Source organism: Lactuca saligna, chromosome 7 (assembly GCF_052625555.1).
Source record: "Lactuca saligna cultivar CGN05327 chromosome 7, ASM5262555v1, whole genome shotgun sequence".
NCBI lineage: Eukaryota > Viridiplantae > Streptophyta > Magnoliopsida > Asterales > Asteraceae > Lactuca > Lactuca saligna.
In genome coordinates, this window is record NC_136423.1 from 111,510,556 (window position 1) to 111,527,333 (window position 16,778).

The following is a 16,778-nucleotide window of genomic DNA, read 5'->3' on the forward strand; positions in this document are numbered from 1 at the left end:
TCAATTGATGTCATATGCGAACTGATTTCATAGATGCGAACACAATTGATTTCATATGTGAATCCACATCCATCGATATGAAACCAATACCAGTTACAAGCAATTAGTAGCAACCATCGATCCTCTAATTTTCAATTACTCAGCCTTCGCTTTTCATACAACCCGTCGACCCTAAAAAATCGATAAACACCAAATGTCTCATTTTTAGATTGATTTTCTGATTAAATGTCATATTTGAAGAATGATCGATTTTCTGATTAAATGTCATATGTGTGACATTGGTTGCCTTTTAAAAGGCATAAAAACAAGGCATGCATTTATACCCCAGAAAATAATAATGTAATAGCAAAGGAAAAACAACACCATAAAAACATGTTACTTATTTGAAACAATCCAAAAAAAAGACAACCATAAAAATTCCAACATCAAATAAATCTACTAAAAAAACTTAGGTGTTAACAACTGCATCTTCATCATCCTGAGATGGCTGGTTTTCAGCTGCAACAGTAATCAAACCACTCCTGACAAAAAAATAAAATTTAAGGCATTCATAAGTTTCTTGATCCTTGAAATATATAAAAAAAAACAGTTTTTCATGATCGTTTGTAAAACAAAGTACAAATGATCTTACCCGACATCAACAGGAAATTCACCATCTTCTTCATCACGAAGCCTATAACATCTGTTTCGGCTTTGAACTTTGACACGGGGTCTCTTCAGTGGTGGTGAAAAAGTTTTTGGTTTTGTTGAATCTAATGTGTCAGACTTTTCCACAGCTTCATCATCCAGCTTTTCATCTTCAGAACTTAGAATATCAATAACCTCATCCCAATTCCAATTTAGCAATGCCCATTCCCTTTTCTTTTCTTTCTCATGTTTCTCATGCATACAAAGTTGAAGGATGATTTGATCACATTCCTGCTTATTTACAATGCTACTTGAGTTCGACATTATGGCCGTTTTTCTATGTCAAAAGTAGTATTAGTTACAACGTAACAATTAAATCAAAAGAGAAAACAAAAAATATGTGAACATACCTTCTTCCCAGGTGGAAGAATCAAGTCATTATCGAATTTCAGAGAAGCAAACATAGGTATTTATTGTAGAGGGTTAACCAGGTGTCAATATTTTCCCGCTCAAAACCATTCATATCCCAAATTTTAAGGATCAATGTTAGTCAACATATTAATTTCGAAATTATCTTTACAGTTTATATCATTATTAATTAGAAAAAGATAACACTAACTTCGAAATTATCATAGTGCTTATCAGATAAGCACTTCAAATTCTATCCAAACTGATTAGGATTTTTTAAATTGTCATTTAAAAAAAAAACTGATGATATACATTAAATCTATCTCATCCATTAATAACAAACATGTTTTGTAATCTGTACATATATACATATTTAAGATTACGAATCTCGCTTCCATACTTTACCATCAAACCATTTGTTCCATTGATTCATAAAACCATCTGTTCTATATGCTATATCAGAATCAAACAGGTATTGAACTTTTACTTTATTTCATAGTACAAGCAATATGTATTAGAAAAACCATCAAGTATAGCAATTATTAACTGAAGTGTTTTTCAGTTGAAATGGATATTTATCATACTACTATTAATGAATTTTCTGCTTTGGGGCAAATATATGAATGGTGGAACATTACAAGTGTTAGAGTATTGTATGTTTGGGAGGACATGGAAAACAACAGGATGCTCTTGTGGATGATAGATCGCCAGGTAAGGTTTTTTTCCAATTAAAATATTCAACTTCTATTAAAAGTTTAATTTTGTAAATAATACCATTACCATTTTGTTATTTACACCAGAGAGAAAAAATATTAGCAATCATACCTCGCCACTTAGTGCCCGGATATCGAAACATGAATCTGAAAGGAAATGTATTCTCTGTGCAACATTTCCAAGTTGATGAATACTATTTGGACAATCCAATGTACCAACAGTACAAAATCTGCACCAGTGATAAGGCGATAATGATAAACCATGCCACAACTTTTACTCGGTTAGCAAGCGATTTTGCCAGTGGATATCCACTTTATCCAATCGTGTCTACTGTCACAACTGTTGCACAAGATCATACAAATAAAAGAAGGCTTGTTGGTATATTTATATCTTTTTTTTAATCATTTTTATATCATCTACTATAAATTTAACAAGAAAATATGTTTTTTAGATGTGGTTGGAAGAATAGTATGGGGCAATCGAATCAGACAGCTGCGATCATTTGAGTTAATTCTCCAAGATGAGACGTAAGTATATATGTATTCAAAAAACACTTAAAACAACATAGTTTTTTTATTAAATTTATTATCATTCATTATAAGAGTTTAAACAGCATTACCTTTTAATAGGGGGAACGTAACAAAGTTATTGTTGTATAACGTACCAGCAAACCTTATGATTAAGGTTATTGTTGCAACATACAACAAATCCATACTCTATGTTTCTTGCATGAAGCTGGTCCACAACAATTTGGGTCAGTTAAAAAATATGATCAGTATATAATTTATATTAATATCAACATATTCCAAATTGTAAATACATATTATTAAATTTTATGCCACATGTTTCATGTTTTTGCAGGTAATTTATTGGTTTCTACTGTTTTAACCAACTTTGATGTTGAACCACAAATGTATGAAGCTGATAGGATTAGAGCTAGATATTGATGAGAGTATTAGAAAAAGATTTTCTTGAAAACTTTTTTAATTCCCGTGTTTTCAATTCAGTTGTGGAACTTTTAACACATATGGTTTTACCACATTATATCTTTTATCAGTTTTAAGTTTTATTATTGGTTTTGTTAATTTGTTAACTTTTCATTCGTGAATGTGGTGTTTTTATTTTCTTTTTGACTTACTACTATATATATATATATATATATATATATATATATATATATATATATATATATATATATATATATATATATATATATATATAAGGGAAATACCTCATGGCAGTGGGATTTATAGCAGGGTTTATAAGGTGGAACTGGGTAAAATTTTCCATTTTGCGAAGACTACAGGGATGCGAAATGAAAATTCTGCACTTTTGTCTTTTTATGACCCCATTTTGCGAAGTTGGACCACTTATATTATTTCTTGAAAAGATCAGGGGCCAAATGCGAAACTCTTAGCTTTCTTCCGCAATTCGCATTTATACATTAAAAACTTCGCATTTTCATTCAAATTCTTCACATCTTGCATCCATCCGTCTTTGAGTTCATTCGCATTTCATCTCATTAACTGAGAAATTAATCAGTTGTCTCATATTCGCATTTCAGTTGTTTGAGAAACCCAGATACGAACCCAAATGCGAAACCCACTGATTTCAAATGCGAACCAACCAAAAATCATCAACCACGTACTTGTGTCACCAAATGCGAACTGAATATCACCATTAAATTCTCCTCGCATTCTATAGATGCGAACACAATCCAGATCTCCGACTCCAAGCTTGCGAAATCAAAATCAATTAACCTCAAACAACAAATCGTGAACTTCTTATGCGAACTGTTTTGACCCACAAAACCAAATGCGAACTCAATTGATGTCATATGCGAACTGATTTCATAGATGCGAACACAATTGATTTCATATGCGAATCCACATCCATCGATATTCACCTCTATCCTTTCTCGATCAACTACCTCATCGTTTTTCAGTAATAAGTGTTTATCCCCATGAAACTGCATCCACTTCCAACTGGATTAACCTATATTCATACTAAAATTTTAAAAAAATAAATAAATGCTAAAAAACCAAATAGGTTACTAAAATAAAAATAAAAAATTCATACCCATAATTAAAGCTATATGCTACTTCATCGTTTTTCAGTGATAACTGGTTTTCGTTCATCAAACTGTATCCACTTCCAACTCTGATTAAATTATTAGACCTGTATTAAAAAACAAGGAAAAAGTAAGAGAATTTTATACGTTTTTTCATGCAATTCCTATTTTTTTTTTTAAGAATCTACAAAAATAATAATTAAAATTGAATTACATGTAAAACCAATTCAAAACAAAAAATCTTATTTTGTTTCCCGGTATAATTTTGAATACTTTTCAACTAATAAGATAAAAGTAAATCAAAATGGATTACGAATTTTCAAATTTTATTATAAATATACACATAAGTATGAACTATATCTAATCCTTTCATAACAAACTTTTAACCTATATATATATATATATATATATATATATATATATATATATATATATATATAGAGAGAGAGAGAGAGAGAGAGAGATATTTGCGTAGTAGATGAACCATAGGCGCCAATTGCAAACATATTCTATAATTATAATTTAACATATAAGAAGGCTTCATCGGTTCTACATTCTGCTACTGCGTATGTTTACTATTTACGATTTTTACTTTCTCGATTATACACCATTCACACTCACTTTGTGTTCCTTTGTACATGCATAAACTACATATATTCTATCGGCTTCACAAAAACCATCTGCTCTATCGGATTCATCAAAATCAAACAGGTATGTGTATTTAACTTTAAATTATCTCTTATTCAAGTACTATATGATGAAAAAGTCTACTATTTATAGTATTTTTTTAGTTAGATGCAACGTGTTTCAAAGTAATTAGCTTCACCTAAGAAAAGAAGTATCATCAAACCAATATATGTCGGCAACTCAAGCATCATCTCCTTATAGACCATTCACATTACCAGAAACACATAAATAAAATCTGGTTTTGATCTAAACTATTATAACAAAAACAAATGGTAATAAATTTCGTATTTGAATAATCATACTTTTTGATTTGTTATGTATAAAATAAAGTATACATTTTTTTGTGTGTTTTACAGTTTGCAATGAGGTTTGACGGTAAAGAAAATAAACATAATAATGTTATCCAAATTGATGCAGAAAATACAAAAGGTATGTCACATATTTACAATCATTATTAGTATATCATCGTTATACATTTTTCATTTAAAAAAATGTTGCAGAAAAACGAAAAGCATATAATAAGGCATGTTACGAACGACGAAAGGAGAAAAATAAAATGAGACGAATAGCTAATGGGGAAGGAAATAGTCAAAACGCAACATTTTTGTCAAATGTGCCAACAGTAAATAGGAATCTGGTGGATATTACCAATGCATCTCCTACATGTGTAATGGATTTTGGTCAAAAAAAGTTGATTTATAATAGAAACCCTTATCAACGTCAGACGGAACCAACCATAACAAAACCAGGTAACTATGTCTGAAGTTATCATATTACAATCTAAGTAGTACAACATTACATTTAACCATAATCTTTCATAATTTACATTCTTAATGAGAAATTTTTGTTTATACGTAGGTATTCAAAGTCAGCCTGACGTAATACTACCTCCACGCGATGAATTGATAACTCAAATTTCAACATCAATAGGTCAGTATTTGATTTTTACCGAAAAATATCATATATATTGGCTAATAATTATGTGTAATTATTTTAATTTTATTTATATTACATTTAACTAACGAATAAAATGTCTACAGATCCACAAGGTTGTATCCATGGCAATGTCACTCCATCAGTACAAAATGGTAGCATCTCGGATGATCCATATAGTTTTGTTTTCGCCGGTATCCGTAAAAAACATCGTGTGGTGAAGTTCAATGATATATGTAGATATTGTGGGGCAAAACGACTACAATTTGAATCTGCTGGCTTTTGTTGCATGAGTGGAAAGACAAAGTTGGCAGACTCATCTATTCCTGACGAATGACACAATCTTTTCACCTCAGAAACAAAATTAGGCAAATTGTTTAGAAAGAATATACGTGCATACAACACCAACTATTCATTTGCACCAATGGGCGTAGAAGTGGATGAATCGATGGCCAATATGACATCTGGGGTATACACTTTTTGTGTGAATGGAGGGATATACCATAGAATCGATCAGTTAGTTCCAAGGAAAAAGGATGAACCTAAGTTCTTACAATTGTATTTTTACGATGTTGAAGCTGAGATGTCAAATAGACTCGAATGGAAGAATCTTGCTAAACCAATTGTTGAAATTTTGACTCGCGTTCTTGCTACAAACCCATACGTTGCAATATTTCGTAGCCTTGCTGATCTAGGACCGCTCGACAATTACAGAGTCACTTTAAATGCATCAGTAGAACTAGACCAAAGGGTGTACAACCGGCCAACCACATCCGAGGTTTGAAATTAATTATGTACATATGTTTTTGAGAAAAAAGATGTTTCATGTATTAAATATAACTATGCAAATTACGTACCAGTTTTAATCATATTTTTTCTATTGTATAATTTCACAGGTTGCTGGTATTTGGATTGAAGGCAATGACAACATAACCGCATATAAAAGAAGTATTATAGTATATGGAAGGTCCGACAAACCAAAAACAATTCAATCTTATTGGGGATGTTATGACCCATTGTGTTATCCTTTATTCTTTCCAAATGGTGAGCCTGGATGGCATTCTAACATACTAAGGCAAGGGGTTTCATTCAATGAGATGGTTAATGACGACCAAATCTTCGATGAAGATCTAGAAGGTACGCATAGCCACAATTTTAATATTGTTAAATTTTACAAATGTAAAAATTGATATAATTTATTCAATTTAATCATTATGTAGAGACTGATATAAGAACGGGTAGGAAAACTGTAACTATGCGGGAGTACTACTGTTACAAGTTGCAGATTCGATCAAACTTGAACGTAATTATGTTAGGAGGGAGATTATTACAACAATTTGTGGTAGATATCTACATCAAGATTGAGACTTCGCGTTTGGAATTTTGTAGAAAAAACCAATCTACAATAAGAGCGGAGTTATACCAAGGTGTTGTGGATTGTGTCAATGCCGGTGAGGTACAAGCAAGTATGATTGGGCAACGTGTTGTTTTGCCAGCAAGTTTCATCGGAGGTCCTCGTGACATGCGACGACGATTTCTCGATGCTATGGCTTTAGTTCAAGATGGAGGGAAACCTGATATATTCCTTACAATAACGTGCAATCCGAATTGGCCTGAAATCCAAAATGAGTTACTTCATTTTCAAACAGCACAAGATAGACCAGATCTGGTTGCAAGAGTTTTTCGTGCTAAGTTACATGACCTTAAGGAACAACTCTTGAAGAGGCACGTCCTTGGTGTGGTGAGTGCATATGTTTATGTAATAGAGTTCCAGAAACGTGGTTTACCACATGCTCATTTTCTCTTAATAATGAAACCTGAATGGAAGCTCACCAATACAGACCATTATGACAAGTATGTGTGTGCCGAAATTCCAAACCCGACAAAGTATCCTATACTACACGATCTGGTCAAATCACACATGATACATGGTCCTTGTGGTACATTAAACAAAAAATGTTCTTGTATGCAAGGCGATCCACCAACCTGTCGTTTTAGATACCCTCGACAATTCAACGAAGCCACAACACAAGGAAAGGACACATATCCGGTTTATCGAAGGAGAGATAATGAAATTGCTGTGAATAAACAAGGTATTATGATGGATAATAGATGGGTTGTCCTATATAACCCAAAGTTGTTGATGATGTTCAACTGCCATCTAAATGTTGAGGTTTGCTCGAGTATAACATCAGTGAAATACATCTTTAAGTATATTTACAAGGGTCATGACAAGCAAGTTATCCATATTGATCCAGATGCACAACCTGTTGTTATCAATGAGATAAAACGTTTTCAGGATGCACGATACGTCTCCGCTCCAGAAGCAGTATGGCGAATTTTTAGCTTTTCTCTTAATCAAATCCACCCTAATGTGATCACTTTGCAATTGCATCTTCCAAACCAACAGTTGGTTAGGTTCACTGATGATGATGCAATGAAATCAGTTGTTGAGAGGGAGAAAGATAAGAGATCAATGTTGACTGCATTTTTCAAGATGAATAAAGATAACGTTAATGCAAGAGAATATTTATACAAAGATTTTCCCAAACACTTCACATGGAATAAAGAATCGCGTCTATGGAATCCTCGAAAAGTATCACGAGCAGTTGGTCGTTTGGTTTCTGCAAATCCTGCTGAAGGTGAGCGATACTATCTACGTGTGTTATTATGTCATGTTAGGGGTCCTACATGTTTTGAAGATCTGTACACAGTCAATAACGTAAGACATCCCACATTTCGAAAAGCGGCTCTTGAAAGAGGGTTAATAGAGACAGATGATAGTTTATCGCAGTGTCTTGTAGAGGCCTCCTTGTTTCAGTTTCCAAATGCTCTCAGAAGGTTGTTTGCAACGATATTAGTTTTTTGTGATCCTGGAGATGTTCGCAAGATATGGAATTCCCACTACAATTCTCTCTCCGAAGATTATAGTAGACAATACGATAATGTCAATCGAGTACAAAATATGGTCCTTACAGACATAAGCGTATTCCTACAATCTATGGGTAACAAGCTTGATAACTTTGATCCCCCGACTGTAAACACCGATTTGAATTTTCAGTCTGGAGTTTTTCGAGAGGTACAAGAAGAATGCTCTATAATTGTGGAAGATGACCATTTGCGTGCCAAAGAGTTTCTCAATCCTGAACAAAAATATGCATATGATGAGATCATGAGGCATGTGTGTACTGATTGTACAGGAGTGTTCTTCATAGATGGTCCTGGCGGAACAAGAAAAACATATCTGTACAAAGCTTTACTTGCTAATATACGCAAACTTGGTCATATTGCACTCGCCACAGCTTCATCGGGTGTTGCGGCTAATAACATGCCTGGGGGGAGAACAACTCACTCGCGTTTCAAACTTCCTCTAACTCCAGATAATAACTCATTCTGTAGAATCCAAAAACAAAGCGGTACCGCTCAACTACTTCGGCTTGCAAAAATAATCATATGGGATGAGGCATCGATGGCAAAGCGACAGGTGGTAAGGCGTTTGATCGGACAATGCAAGATATCACCGGGGTGGCACTCCCTTTTGGTGGAAAGATAATGGTTCTGGGAGGCGATTTTAGACAAGTATTGCCAGTCGTAAGACGTGGGACACGAGCACAAATTGTAGACTCTAGCCTACGAATGTCGCCTCTTTGGTCTTCGATTATAAAGTTGCGGTTAACAATAAATATTAGAGCACTTACTGATCCATGGTTCTCAAACTTTCTATTACAGGTTGGTGATGGAGTTGAAGAAACAGTGGACGGAAGTTTTATTCGCATCCCTGATGATATGGTCATTCCATACACTGATAAAGAAAAATCATTAGATTCTTTGATTGATGCAGTGTTTCCCTCATTGGAATTTAATAGGTCTGAATCAGATTATATCATATCGCGGGCAATATTATCTACAAAAAATGATAGTGTCGATGCGATTAACGATTACATGATCGATCGATTTCAAGGAGAAGAGAGAATTTACTATAGTGTCGATGAAGCCATAGATGATAAAAATGGCTTCTATCCGTTGGAATTCTTAAACTCGATCAGTGTTAGTGGTTTACCTCCGCATTACCTTCGATTAAAAGTTGGATGTCCGATAATACTGTTACGGAATATTGACCCAGCAAATGGGTTGTGTAATGGCACCCGATTGATATGTAGAAGCTTTCAGCAAAATGTTATTGATGCAGAAATAGCTGTTGGTCAACATGCAGGAACAAGGATATTTTTGCCTAAGATTCCTTTATGTCCATCTGATGATGATATGTTCCCATTCAAGCTAAAGAGGAAACAGTTTCCTATTCGATTGTGCTTTGCAATGACAATCAATAAAGCTTAGGGACAAACAATTCCATATGTAGGTATCTATCTTCCAGAACCAGTATTCTCGCATGGACAACTTTATGTTGCATTGTCCAGAGGGGTTTCACGTTGCAATACAAAAGTATTAGTAAAGCCTAACGAAAATTCAAAAGGTGATGGGGTTTATACAGCAAATGTGGTGTATAAAGAAGTATTGCACGATTAATATTTTGTGTCGTCTTGACTGGTTGCTTTTTATTGGTTATTTGATGCATGATGTAACAAATAACACCATAGTTTGATTATATCGTCTTCAACATGTACTTTTTTTTAACATAACAATTTTGTAATGGAAACATATCACCGAAAGAACTCACGTGCCCCGCCGCTTTGCGCAGGTAGACGGCTAGTATATATATATATATATATATATATATATATATATATATATATATATATATATATATATATATTGCAGGTTATGTTGATTTGTATGATGATATTATACATGCAAGATTTTATATTGAATTGTTACCTTATCGATTATTAATTTTGATTTATGTTTTAAATTATATCATTAAGTAATGAGTACAAAATCTATTGACATTTTATCACCATTTAATTTAATTTAACTTGGTAATTAATAAAATATTTTGAAGGTTCACTTTCAAGTACAAAACTATACATTATTTATTTACTTTGGGTACCTCCTAAAAGGAGTAGTAAAGACAGATCTTTTGAATCCCACTAGAACAAATTAGCAATGACAAAAAAGAATGTACAATGCCATGTGGCAGCTTCCTACCTAGCTAGGTCTCACGAATGCCTAAATTGCATATGGGTCGTTCATCTCTACCGGTTAATAAATAAGTCAAAAAAAATAAAGTAAAGTTTTGTAAGAAGAAGTGCAATTATTTTAGTGAGCAGTAAGCAGTCGATGAGCGTGAGCAATAATGTCAGAATTGATTAAATTTGAATGGCAATACCCAAGTCATCATAATTAGATTAACGGCAGTTATAGTTGATAACATCAACTATGAGTATTTGTAGCACAATTTTTTATATCAAGAATATTTTTACTCCAACATCATGCTGATTGATGGTGTTCCTTCTCTATACTTAATAATTTGATAATGAAGTGTATTAAATACTTGTATGGGGAAGTAAAACTGTAAAACTATGAAACATGGTGTCATAACTTAGCATTACTTGAACAAAATTGTATGTTGAACAAGTTGTGTGTGACTTGACATCCATCATCAGACATTAAAGCGGAACAACATTACATCACCCTCTTGTACAATATAGTCTTTTCCCTCCGACCTCAACTGCATATCCCATGTGTTAACATTGTTAGGTTAGGTCTAATACCCATAAAAACAAATACTATCATACATGGATAATAATACACATAAATTGCAAAGTCACAGAGATCTAAATTGGGGAATCAACTTACAAGTCCTTTTTCTCTCGCAGCTGACAATGAACCAGCAGCAACAAAATCATTATACGCCACCTAACATAATAATAATAATTATTATTATTATTATTTACATATAATTTTCCACCTTTAATTTGGAAAGGTATTCATTCATTCACCAACACACTCACTGTTTCTGCTCGGATGAAACCTTTCTCAAAGTCAGAGTGGATAACCCCTGCAGCCTGAGGTGCAGTCATTCCTAACACATCAAATGCTAATGCCATTAGTCACTTTTAAGTTTTACCATAATAATAATAATAATAATAATAATAATAATAATAATAATAATCAAACACAAACTTCATATATTATACTCAGAGTAACTCAAACCTGAATGAATGGTCCATGCTTTGGTTTCCTGAAAAAAGATTTGAAAATTTCTTTAATATGCACACAAACTTTTTAAAAACAAAAAAAAAAATGAGTAAATTACTAAAATGATCCCTATGGTTTGGTCAAAATTGCACGTTTGGTCCCTAACTTTTTTTTGCACTCGGATCGTCCCTGCGGTTTGATTTTGTTGCGTTTTTCGTCATTTACATACATAAAGTTATGGACCAAACGTGCAATTTTGACCAAACCATAGGGACGAAAAACGCACAAAATCAAACCACAGGGACGATCTGAGTGCAAAAAAAAAAGTTAGGGACTAAACATGCAATTTTGACCAAACCATAGGGACGATTTCAGTAATTTACTCAAAAAAAATACATTTCAGTTTTCACACCTTCTCTCCAGAGGTGAAATATGTACGTAAGCCAAGAAGGTTATATGTCGCCCTGATAAGATTTCCAAGTCCACTCTCATCTACACCAAGAGATGTCAAAAACTCTATTCTTTCTTCTGATGGGAGTTCTGTTAGCTCTGATTCCACCTGTAATTAAAAGTTGAAAAACTTAAACCTATTTTTTTTTTTACTTTTATTGGATAAATGTAGCAAGGTTTCAGTAGTACCTGAGCAGAGACAGTGACTATTCCAGACTGTAACTCAGAAGCAAGTTCCATGACATTTTTGACATGAGGATTATTCTCAGGTGAAGCTAAATCAGATTCTGCAACATTTGCCACATAAATCACAGGCTTCATTGTAAGTAAACAAAGATGATTTATAGACTCCTTTTCAAACTCTGTTAACCCCACTGATCTTGCTGGTTTACCACCCAATAGGGCTTCCTGTATTCTTTCCAGGGCTGACTTTTCTGCCTCCTCCTGAAATCCAAACATAATCAATCAACTCAAACTCATCCAACACTTGAAACAAGAATTAATCACCAGTCTTACCTTTGCTTTCACTTGTGAATTATTAGATTTGCTCTTTTTCAGTTTCTCTATTCTTTTATCAATCTGCATTTCTTGTCCATCAGTTCAATTCAGTTCCATCAGTTCACCTTATTATACAATACTACAACTATATCATCTCATATCATGTCATGTCATGTCATCATACAACTTGATGTGTGTTACAATTTACAAAGTTGCAATTCAACTCAATTTTTTGATGAGTACCTGTGATAAAAGAATACCTGGTCTAAATCTGAGAATGCTAGCTCTAAGTTGATGACATCAATGTCTGACTTGGGATCAACTTGCCCACTTACATGAACAATGTCATTGTCCTCAAAACAACGTACAACCTTGACAGTTGACACAAGTAAATCAGAGATTCAGAACAAGAAATATGATACTTGCAGGTTTAGGTTGGGAGGGACATAATCACATAACTCATAAGAGATTATGTATGCAAGTAATTGATTCATCAATGATCATGAAAGTGGAAAAAGGAAGGTAGAAATTGTCTGCTAGAGAGACCTAAAGATAATTCAGATGAGCAACAAACCTGAAGAATGGAGTCCACTTCACGTATGTGTGACAAAAATTTATTACCCAATCCCTGTGGCCAAAGATTGAGAAAGGATACGTGTTAACAAATAAATGGAAGGAGTTTAAATTCTGAATCTGTAGAGAGAAAGTAAGAGGGTTGTAGATCAATAAACCTCTCCTTGACTAGCTCCCTTCACCAACCCAGCAATATCTACAAATTCTATAGATGCTGGAACCGATTTTTGAGACTTGCTGAGATTCGATAGGACTTGGAGGCGTGAATCAGGAACAGCAACAATTCCAACATTTGGTTCAATTGTACAAAATGGAAAATTAGCAGCCTGAGCTTTTCCATTCTCAACCTATACAAAGTAGATCACGGAAATCAATGATGAACTTGTCCAGTATCATGTAACTGAATTTGAATTAGCCAAATTAAAGTCAGAAAATTATAGGTTATATCCCATTTAGGACTTGACAGAGTATGATATGGCATTGCTAGTGTTCCCAGAACACAAGTGATGCATTCAATCAGAGGACTTGTTTAGGAAGATACAGCTTCAATCACCTTCGGTCGTAAACTCTAAATTTATCTATTATCCACTAAAGAGAATCGCCAGTGACATATTTCAAATATGAAATGCATATGTAAATACGAGTTTTTATCAATTTCGAATTCCAAGGTTGGATTCGATAGAGCAGAAAATGTGAATTGAATGAAGAGGCTTACAACGGCGTTGAATAGAGTAGATTTTCCAACATTAGGGAGACCGACAATTCCAGCTTTCAAGCTCATGCTTATCTTGGAACTTGAAGAGAAACGCCGACGGAAGCCAATGGAAAGAGAGGTTTCTGAGAAACAAATAGAAGACGACTTGGTCAAGAAGGAGGACTTCAATGGAAGTGCAACTATATGTTGGCATGCTATCCTTGCCATTTCTGCACAGTTGATGCGAATGCGAGGAAGTGGGATTTATCTGGGAAATATGATTATGAGGGGGAGGTTGCAAAAGCCTCTGCAATAGGGTTTTACTAACAAGGAGAACCTTTACATTTCTATCGTTAAATGCACTATATTTTTAATCGGAAATCTTTTGAATAATCCTACAATTTTAGTATAATTTATAAAAAAAGTTTCTAATTAATTTTTGTTTACAGGAAAAACACAGAATACCGCTTAAAACTTTGAAAAAACTATTTATGCTCGGTTTCAAAGATTTAGTCAGTATTATGTTATTTTTCGTTAATTTGCTCAAAATATTAGAATTTTTCTGAAAATTATCCGATAATCAAAATATTGGAACTTTACTGAAAATTACTATTGAATTAATGGATATTATTATTAATAAATCATTTATAAACATATAAAAAATTTATTATAAACAAAGAAAATACATTTTTTGCTAATTTCTAGGAATAGAATAGTCGACTATGTCTTTCTTTATTGTTTGTTGACCACTTTAAAGTTTTTATGTTCCTTTTATGTATCGTTGTGGGTGTCATAGTAAGAACTAACTTATTATGTGTGACCAACACAAGATTTGGTAATATATATTAATACACAATCAATAAATGTCTACTTGCTATTAGGCATGACACTATATGATGACATGTTATTAGAAAATATCATTACACAATGATTCTTGAACATATAGATATTTGATTATAATCTTTAACCTAATTACCACTCAACCTCCATACATTACTCGGTAACAACCATCAAATTACACATATCTATCGAGAGTAAAAAGTAAACTTTGAATAACAATTTAAATAGATAATCATCATTCACTTGTTTTCATATAAACTATCATTCACAGATCACTTCACATTTGATAGACGTGGGTTGAATGCAAACCAAATGTCTCAAATAACAAATGAACATATATTAATATAAACAGATGGATCACCAAACATGATAAACCTACAATGTAGATTATGGTTAGATAATAATAAATTTTTGGATTTAACAGCATTAGTAGATACAGGAGCAACTAAAAGTGTTATATCTTATCATCTAGCACCAAAATCATATCATAAACAGTTATCATATAAATTAATGACATGAACAATCGAACACAGACTAATAACTATCACACATTATTTAGAACCAACAGGTATTCAATTTCTAGACTTTGCATGTAACTATAGTATGAAATATGATACCCCACAGGTTAATATCAATCCAGAATATGTAAAATCTAATAATTATTTTGTAAATTAATCCATCGTGTCCTATTTATTTTCTTACTTTGATCATTTTTAATAAAATGAACTATAGCTTCACAATCTGTTCTAACTGTAAATTCTTTATGTAAAAAAATTTTAAACTTTTCTAAAGCATTTATTAAATCTTGTATTTCGTAGTCTATAGAAGTCCAATTCATTCCTGTCTTCTTAAAGCTTCCACTAGCATATGAGCATACTTTTTTTGTATCTTTTGGGCTATATTTATCGGTTTTGCAAAGGAGAACGGCTCCCCATCCTTCTTTGCATCCATCAACTTCTATTATTATGTAATCAATAACTAATGGTAATTCTAATGACTTAATATTTTTAACTGCTTCTTTAATTACAATAAGGGGGTATGGCAGTTTTTTCCGGGTTTACCGTTAAACCATAAAAACAATATGAACAAAAATTAAAATCAAGAAGAGTAAACTTACAAGGAAGGCTACGAGAAGGGAAGCAACCAGAGTCGTATGTGCAGCAGCAGCTTCTTTATATATATATATATATATATATATATATATATATATATATATATATATATATATATATATATATATATATATATATATATATAAGGGATATAATATGAAGTGCTTGAAAGAACTAAGAACTTTAAGAGATAGGCTAAGAGAATCGGAAAGAGAGTGTTTAGAGAGACACGAGGGAAATAACAACAGAATTTTTTATTCGTATGAAAATTCGATAATTTTTACAATCGATTACAATCCTTTATATAGGAAAGGGTTGCGTAATATTTACACATAAATAATTAACAGACAAAACATGACTTTACATAAAGTAGGAAAAGACCTCACACCGAATAAAGTAAAAGCACATTTCTAAAAGTCTGAAATAATAATTCTCTACGACAACTTATAATTTCATAAATGGCCCTTGAGCTTGTTATGTCTTGTCATTTTTCTCAAATGGCCCCTAAATTTGTTCAAACTTATCACTTTGTATCCCTTGTTGAAAAAACATCATTTGCTATAAATCCTGATGAGTACTATCAATAGAAACCGGTGATCCTGGTTCCGTGTCAACCTGTTCTTCACTGTTTATGATATCTTCTAGTCTCAATAGTGTATCTCCTTCGCCGCTGAATGGCAAGAGCATATGCTAGTTTTGATGAGACCAAATCTGTAATTAGTGTCCTTCTGCTAGGAGTTTATAATTTTCCCAACGAAAACTTGCAGGTAGTAAAGGTGTTTTTTGAGCTGTGCATATATCTTCGTTCGAAAGATTTTGTAGAGTACCAAAATCTATTTCGTGTTTACATGATAACTTTTTAAGATAGCCATGTTGTACTGTTCTTTGGGTGATGAAGATCCTTTTTCTAGCAGGTCTGTATGTATGTTCATCTGCTGCTGGAAAAGAAGAAAAAATTTTGCACCCAATAATTGGACTGATGCTGTGAGAGGCGATGTTTCCGGCTGTTAAAATAAAATTTTCTCCTAATTTATTAAGAAGACTTTCTGTGCTGCTATTGAGGCAGAATTCT

At 33.0% G+C, this 16,778-nt stretch overlaps 4 protein-coding genes and 2 long non-coding RNA genes across 7 annotated transcripts; 2 read left to right on the top strand and 4 right to left on the bottom strand.

Moving 5' to 3' along the window:
* Window positions 1-328: 328 nt before the first annotated feature.
* Window positions 329-1,307, bottom strand: LOC145006267 (uncharacterized). 2 transcript variants are annotated; one of them, XM_078965359.1, is made up of 3 exons: window positions 1,038-1,307; window positions 632-964; window positions 329-521 (listed from the first exon to the last, which is right to left on the bottom strand). In XM_078965359.1, the coding sequence occupies exons 2-3, from the start codon at window positions 949-951 to the stop codon at window positions 449-451; spliced, it is 393 nt and encodes a 130-aa protein (XP_078821485.1). In that variant the 5' UTR covers window positions 952-964; window positions 1,038-1,307; the 3' UTR covers window positions 329-448. The 2 variants fall into 2 exon arrangements, with proteins under 2 accessions (XP_078821485.1, XP_078821484.1); XM_078965358.1 differs by having other exon boundaries at window positions 632-1,105.
* A 1,076-nt stretch (window positions 1,308-2,383) lies between these two features.
* Window positions 2,384-3,874, bottom strand: LOC145003927 (uncharacterized). Its single transcript, XR_013662205.1, has 3 exons — window positions 3,829-3,874; window positions 3,680-3,744; window positions 2,384-2,484 (listed from the first exon to the last, which is right to left on the bottom strand). It is a non-coding gene; the product is annotated as an uncharacterized LOC145003927 (long non-coding RNA).
* Window positions 3,875-5,864: 1,990 nt separating this feature from the next.
* On the top strand, window positions 5,865-8,993 carry LOC145007149 (uncharacterized). Its single transcript, XM_078966133.1, has 3 exons — window positions 5,865-6,218; window positions 6,337-6,577; window positions 6,661-8,993. Exons 1-3 carry the CDS (start codon window positions 5,865-5,867, stop codon window positions 8,991-8,993), a joined length of 2,928 nt encoding a protein of 975 aa, XP_078822259.1.
* On the top strand, window positions 8,993-10,345 carry LOC145007150 (uncharacterized). The gene is made up of 2 exons (XM_078966134.1): window positions 8,993-9,732; window positions 10,324-10,345. The coding sequence occupies exons 1-2, from the start codon at window positions 8,993-8,995 to the stop codon at window positions 10,343-10,345; spliced, it is 762 nt and encodes a 253-aa protein (XP_078822260.1).
* Window positions 10,346-10,919: 574 nt separating this feature from the next.
* Window positions 10,920-14,082, bottom strand: LOC145006142 (GTP-binding protein-like protein). Its single transcript, XM_078965239.1, has 11 exons — window positions 13,776-14,082; window positions 13,219-13,407; window positions 13,062-13,115; window positions 12,748-12,858; window positions 12,506-12,568; window positions 12,179-12,433; window positions 11,952-12,098; window positions 11,555-11,582; window positions 11,353-11,423; window positions 11,198-11,257; window positions 10,920-11,069 (listed from the first exon to the last, which is right to left on the bottom strand). Exons 1-11 carry the CDS (start codon window positions 13,980-13,982, stop codon window positions 11,001-11,003), a joined length of 1,254 nt encoding a protein of 417 aa, XP_078821365.1. The 5' UTR covers window positions 13,983-14,082; the 3' UTR covers window positions 10,920-11,000.
* Window positions 14,083-14,651: 569 nt separating this feature from the next.
* LOC145004331 (uncharacterized) lies at window positions 14,652-15,759 on the bottom strand. The gene is made up of 2 exons (XR_013662350.1): window positions 15,712-15,759; window positions 14,652-14,969 (listed from the first exon to the last, which is right to left on the bottom strand). It is a non-coding gene; the product is annotated as an uncharacterized LOC145004331 (long non-coding RNA).
* Window positions 15,760-16,778: the final 1,019 nt, after the last annotated feature.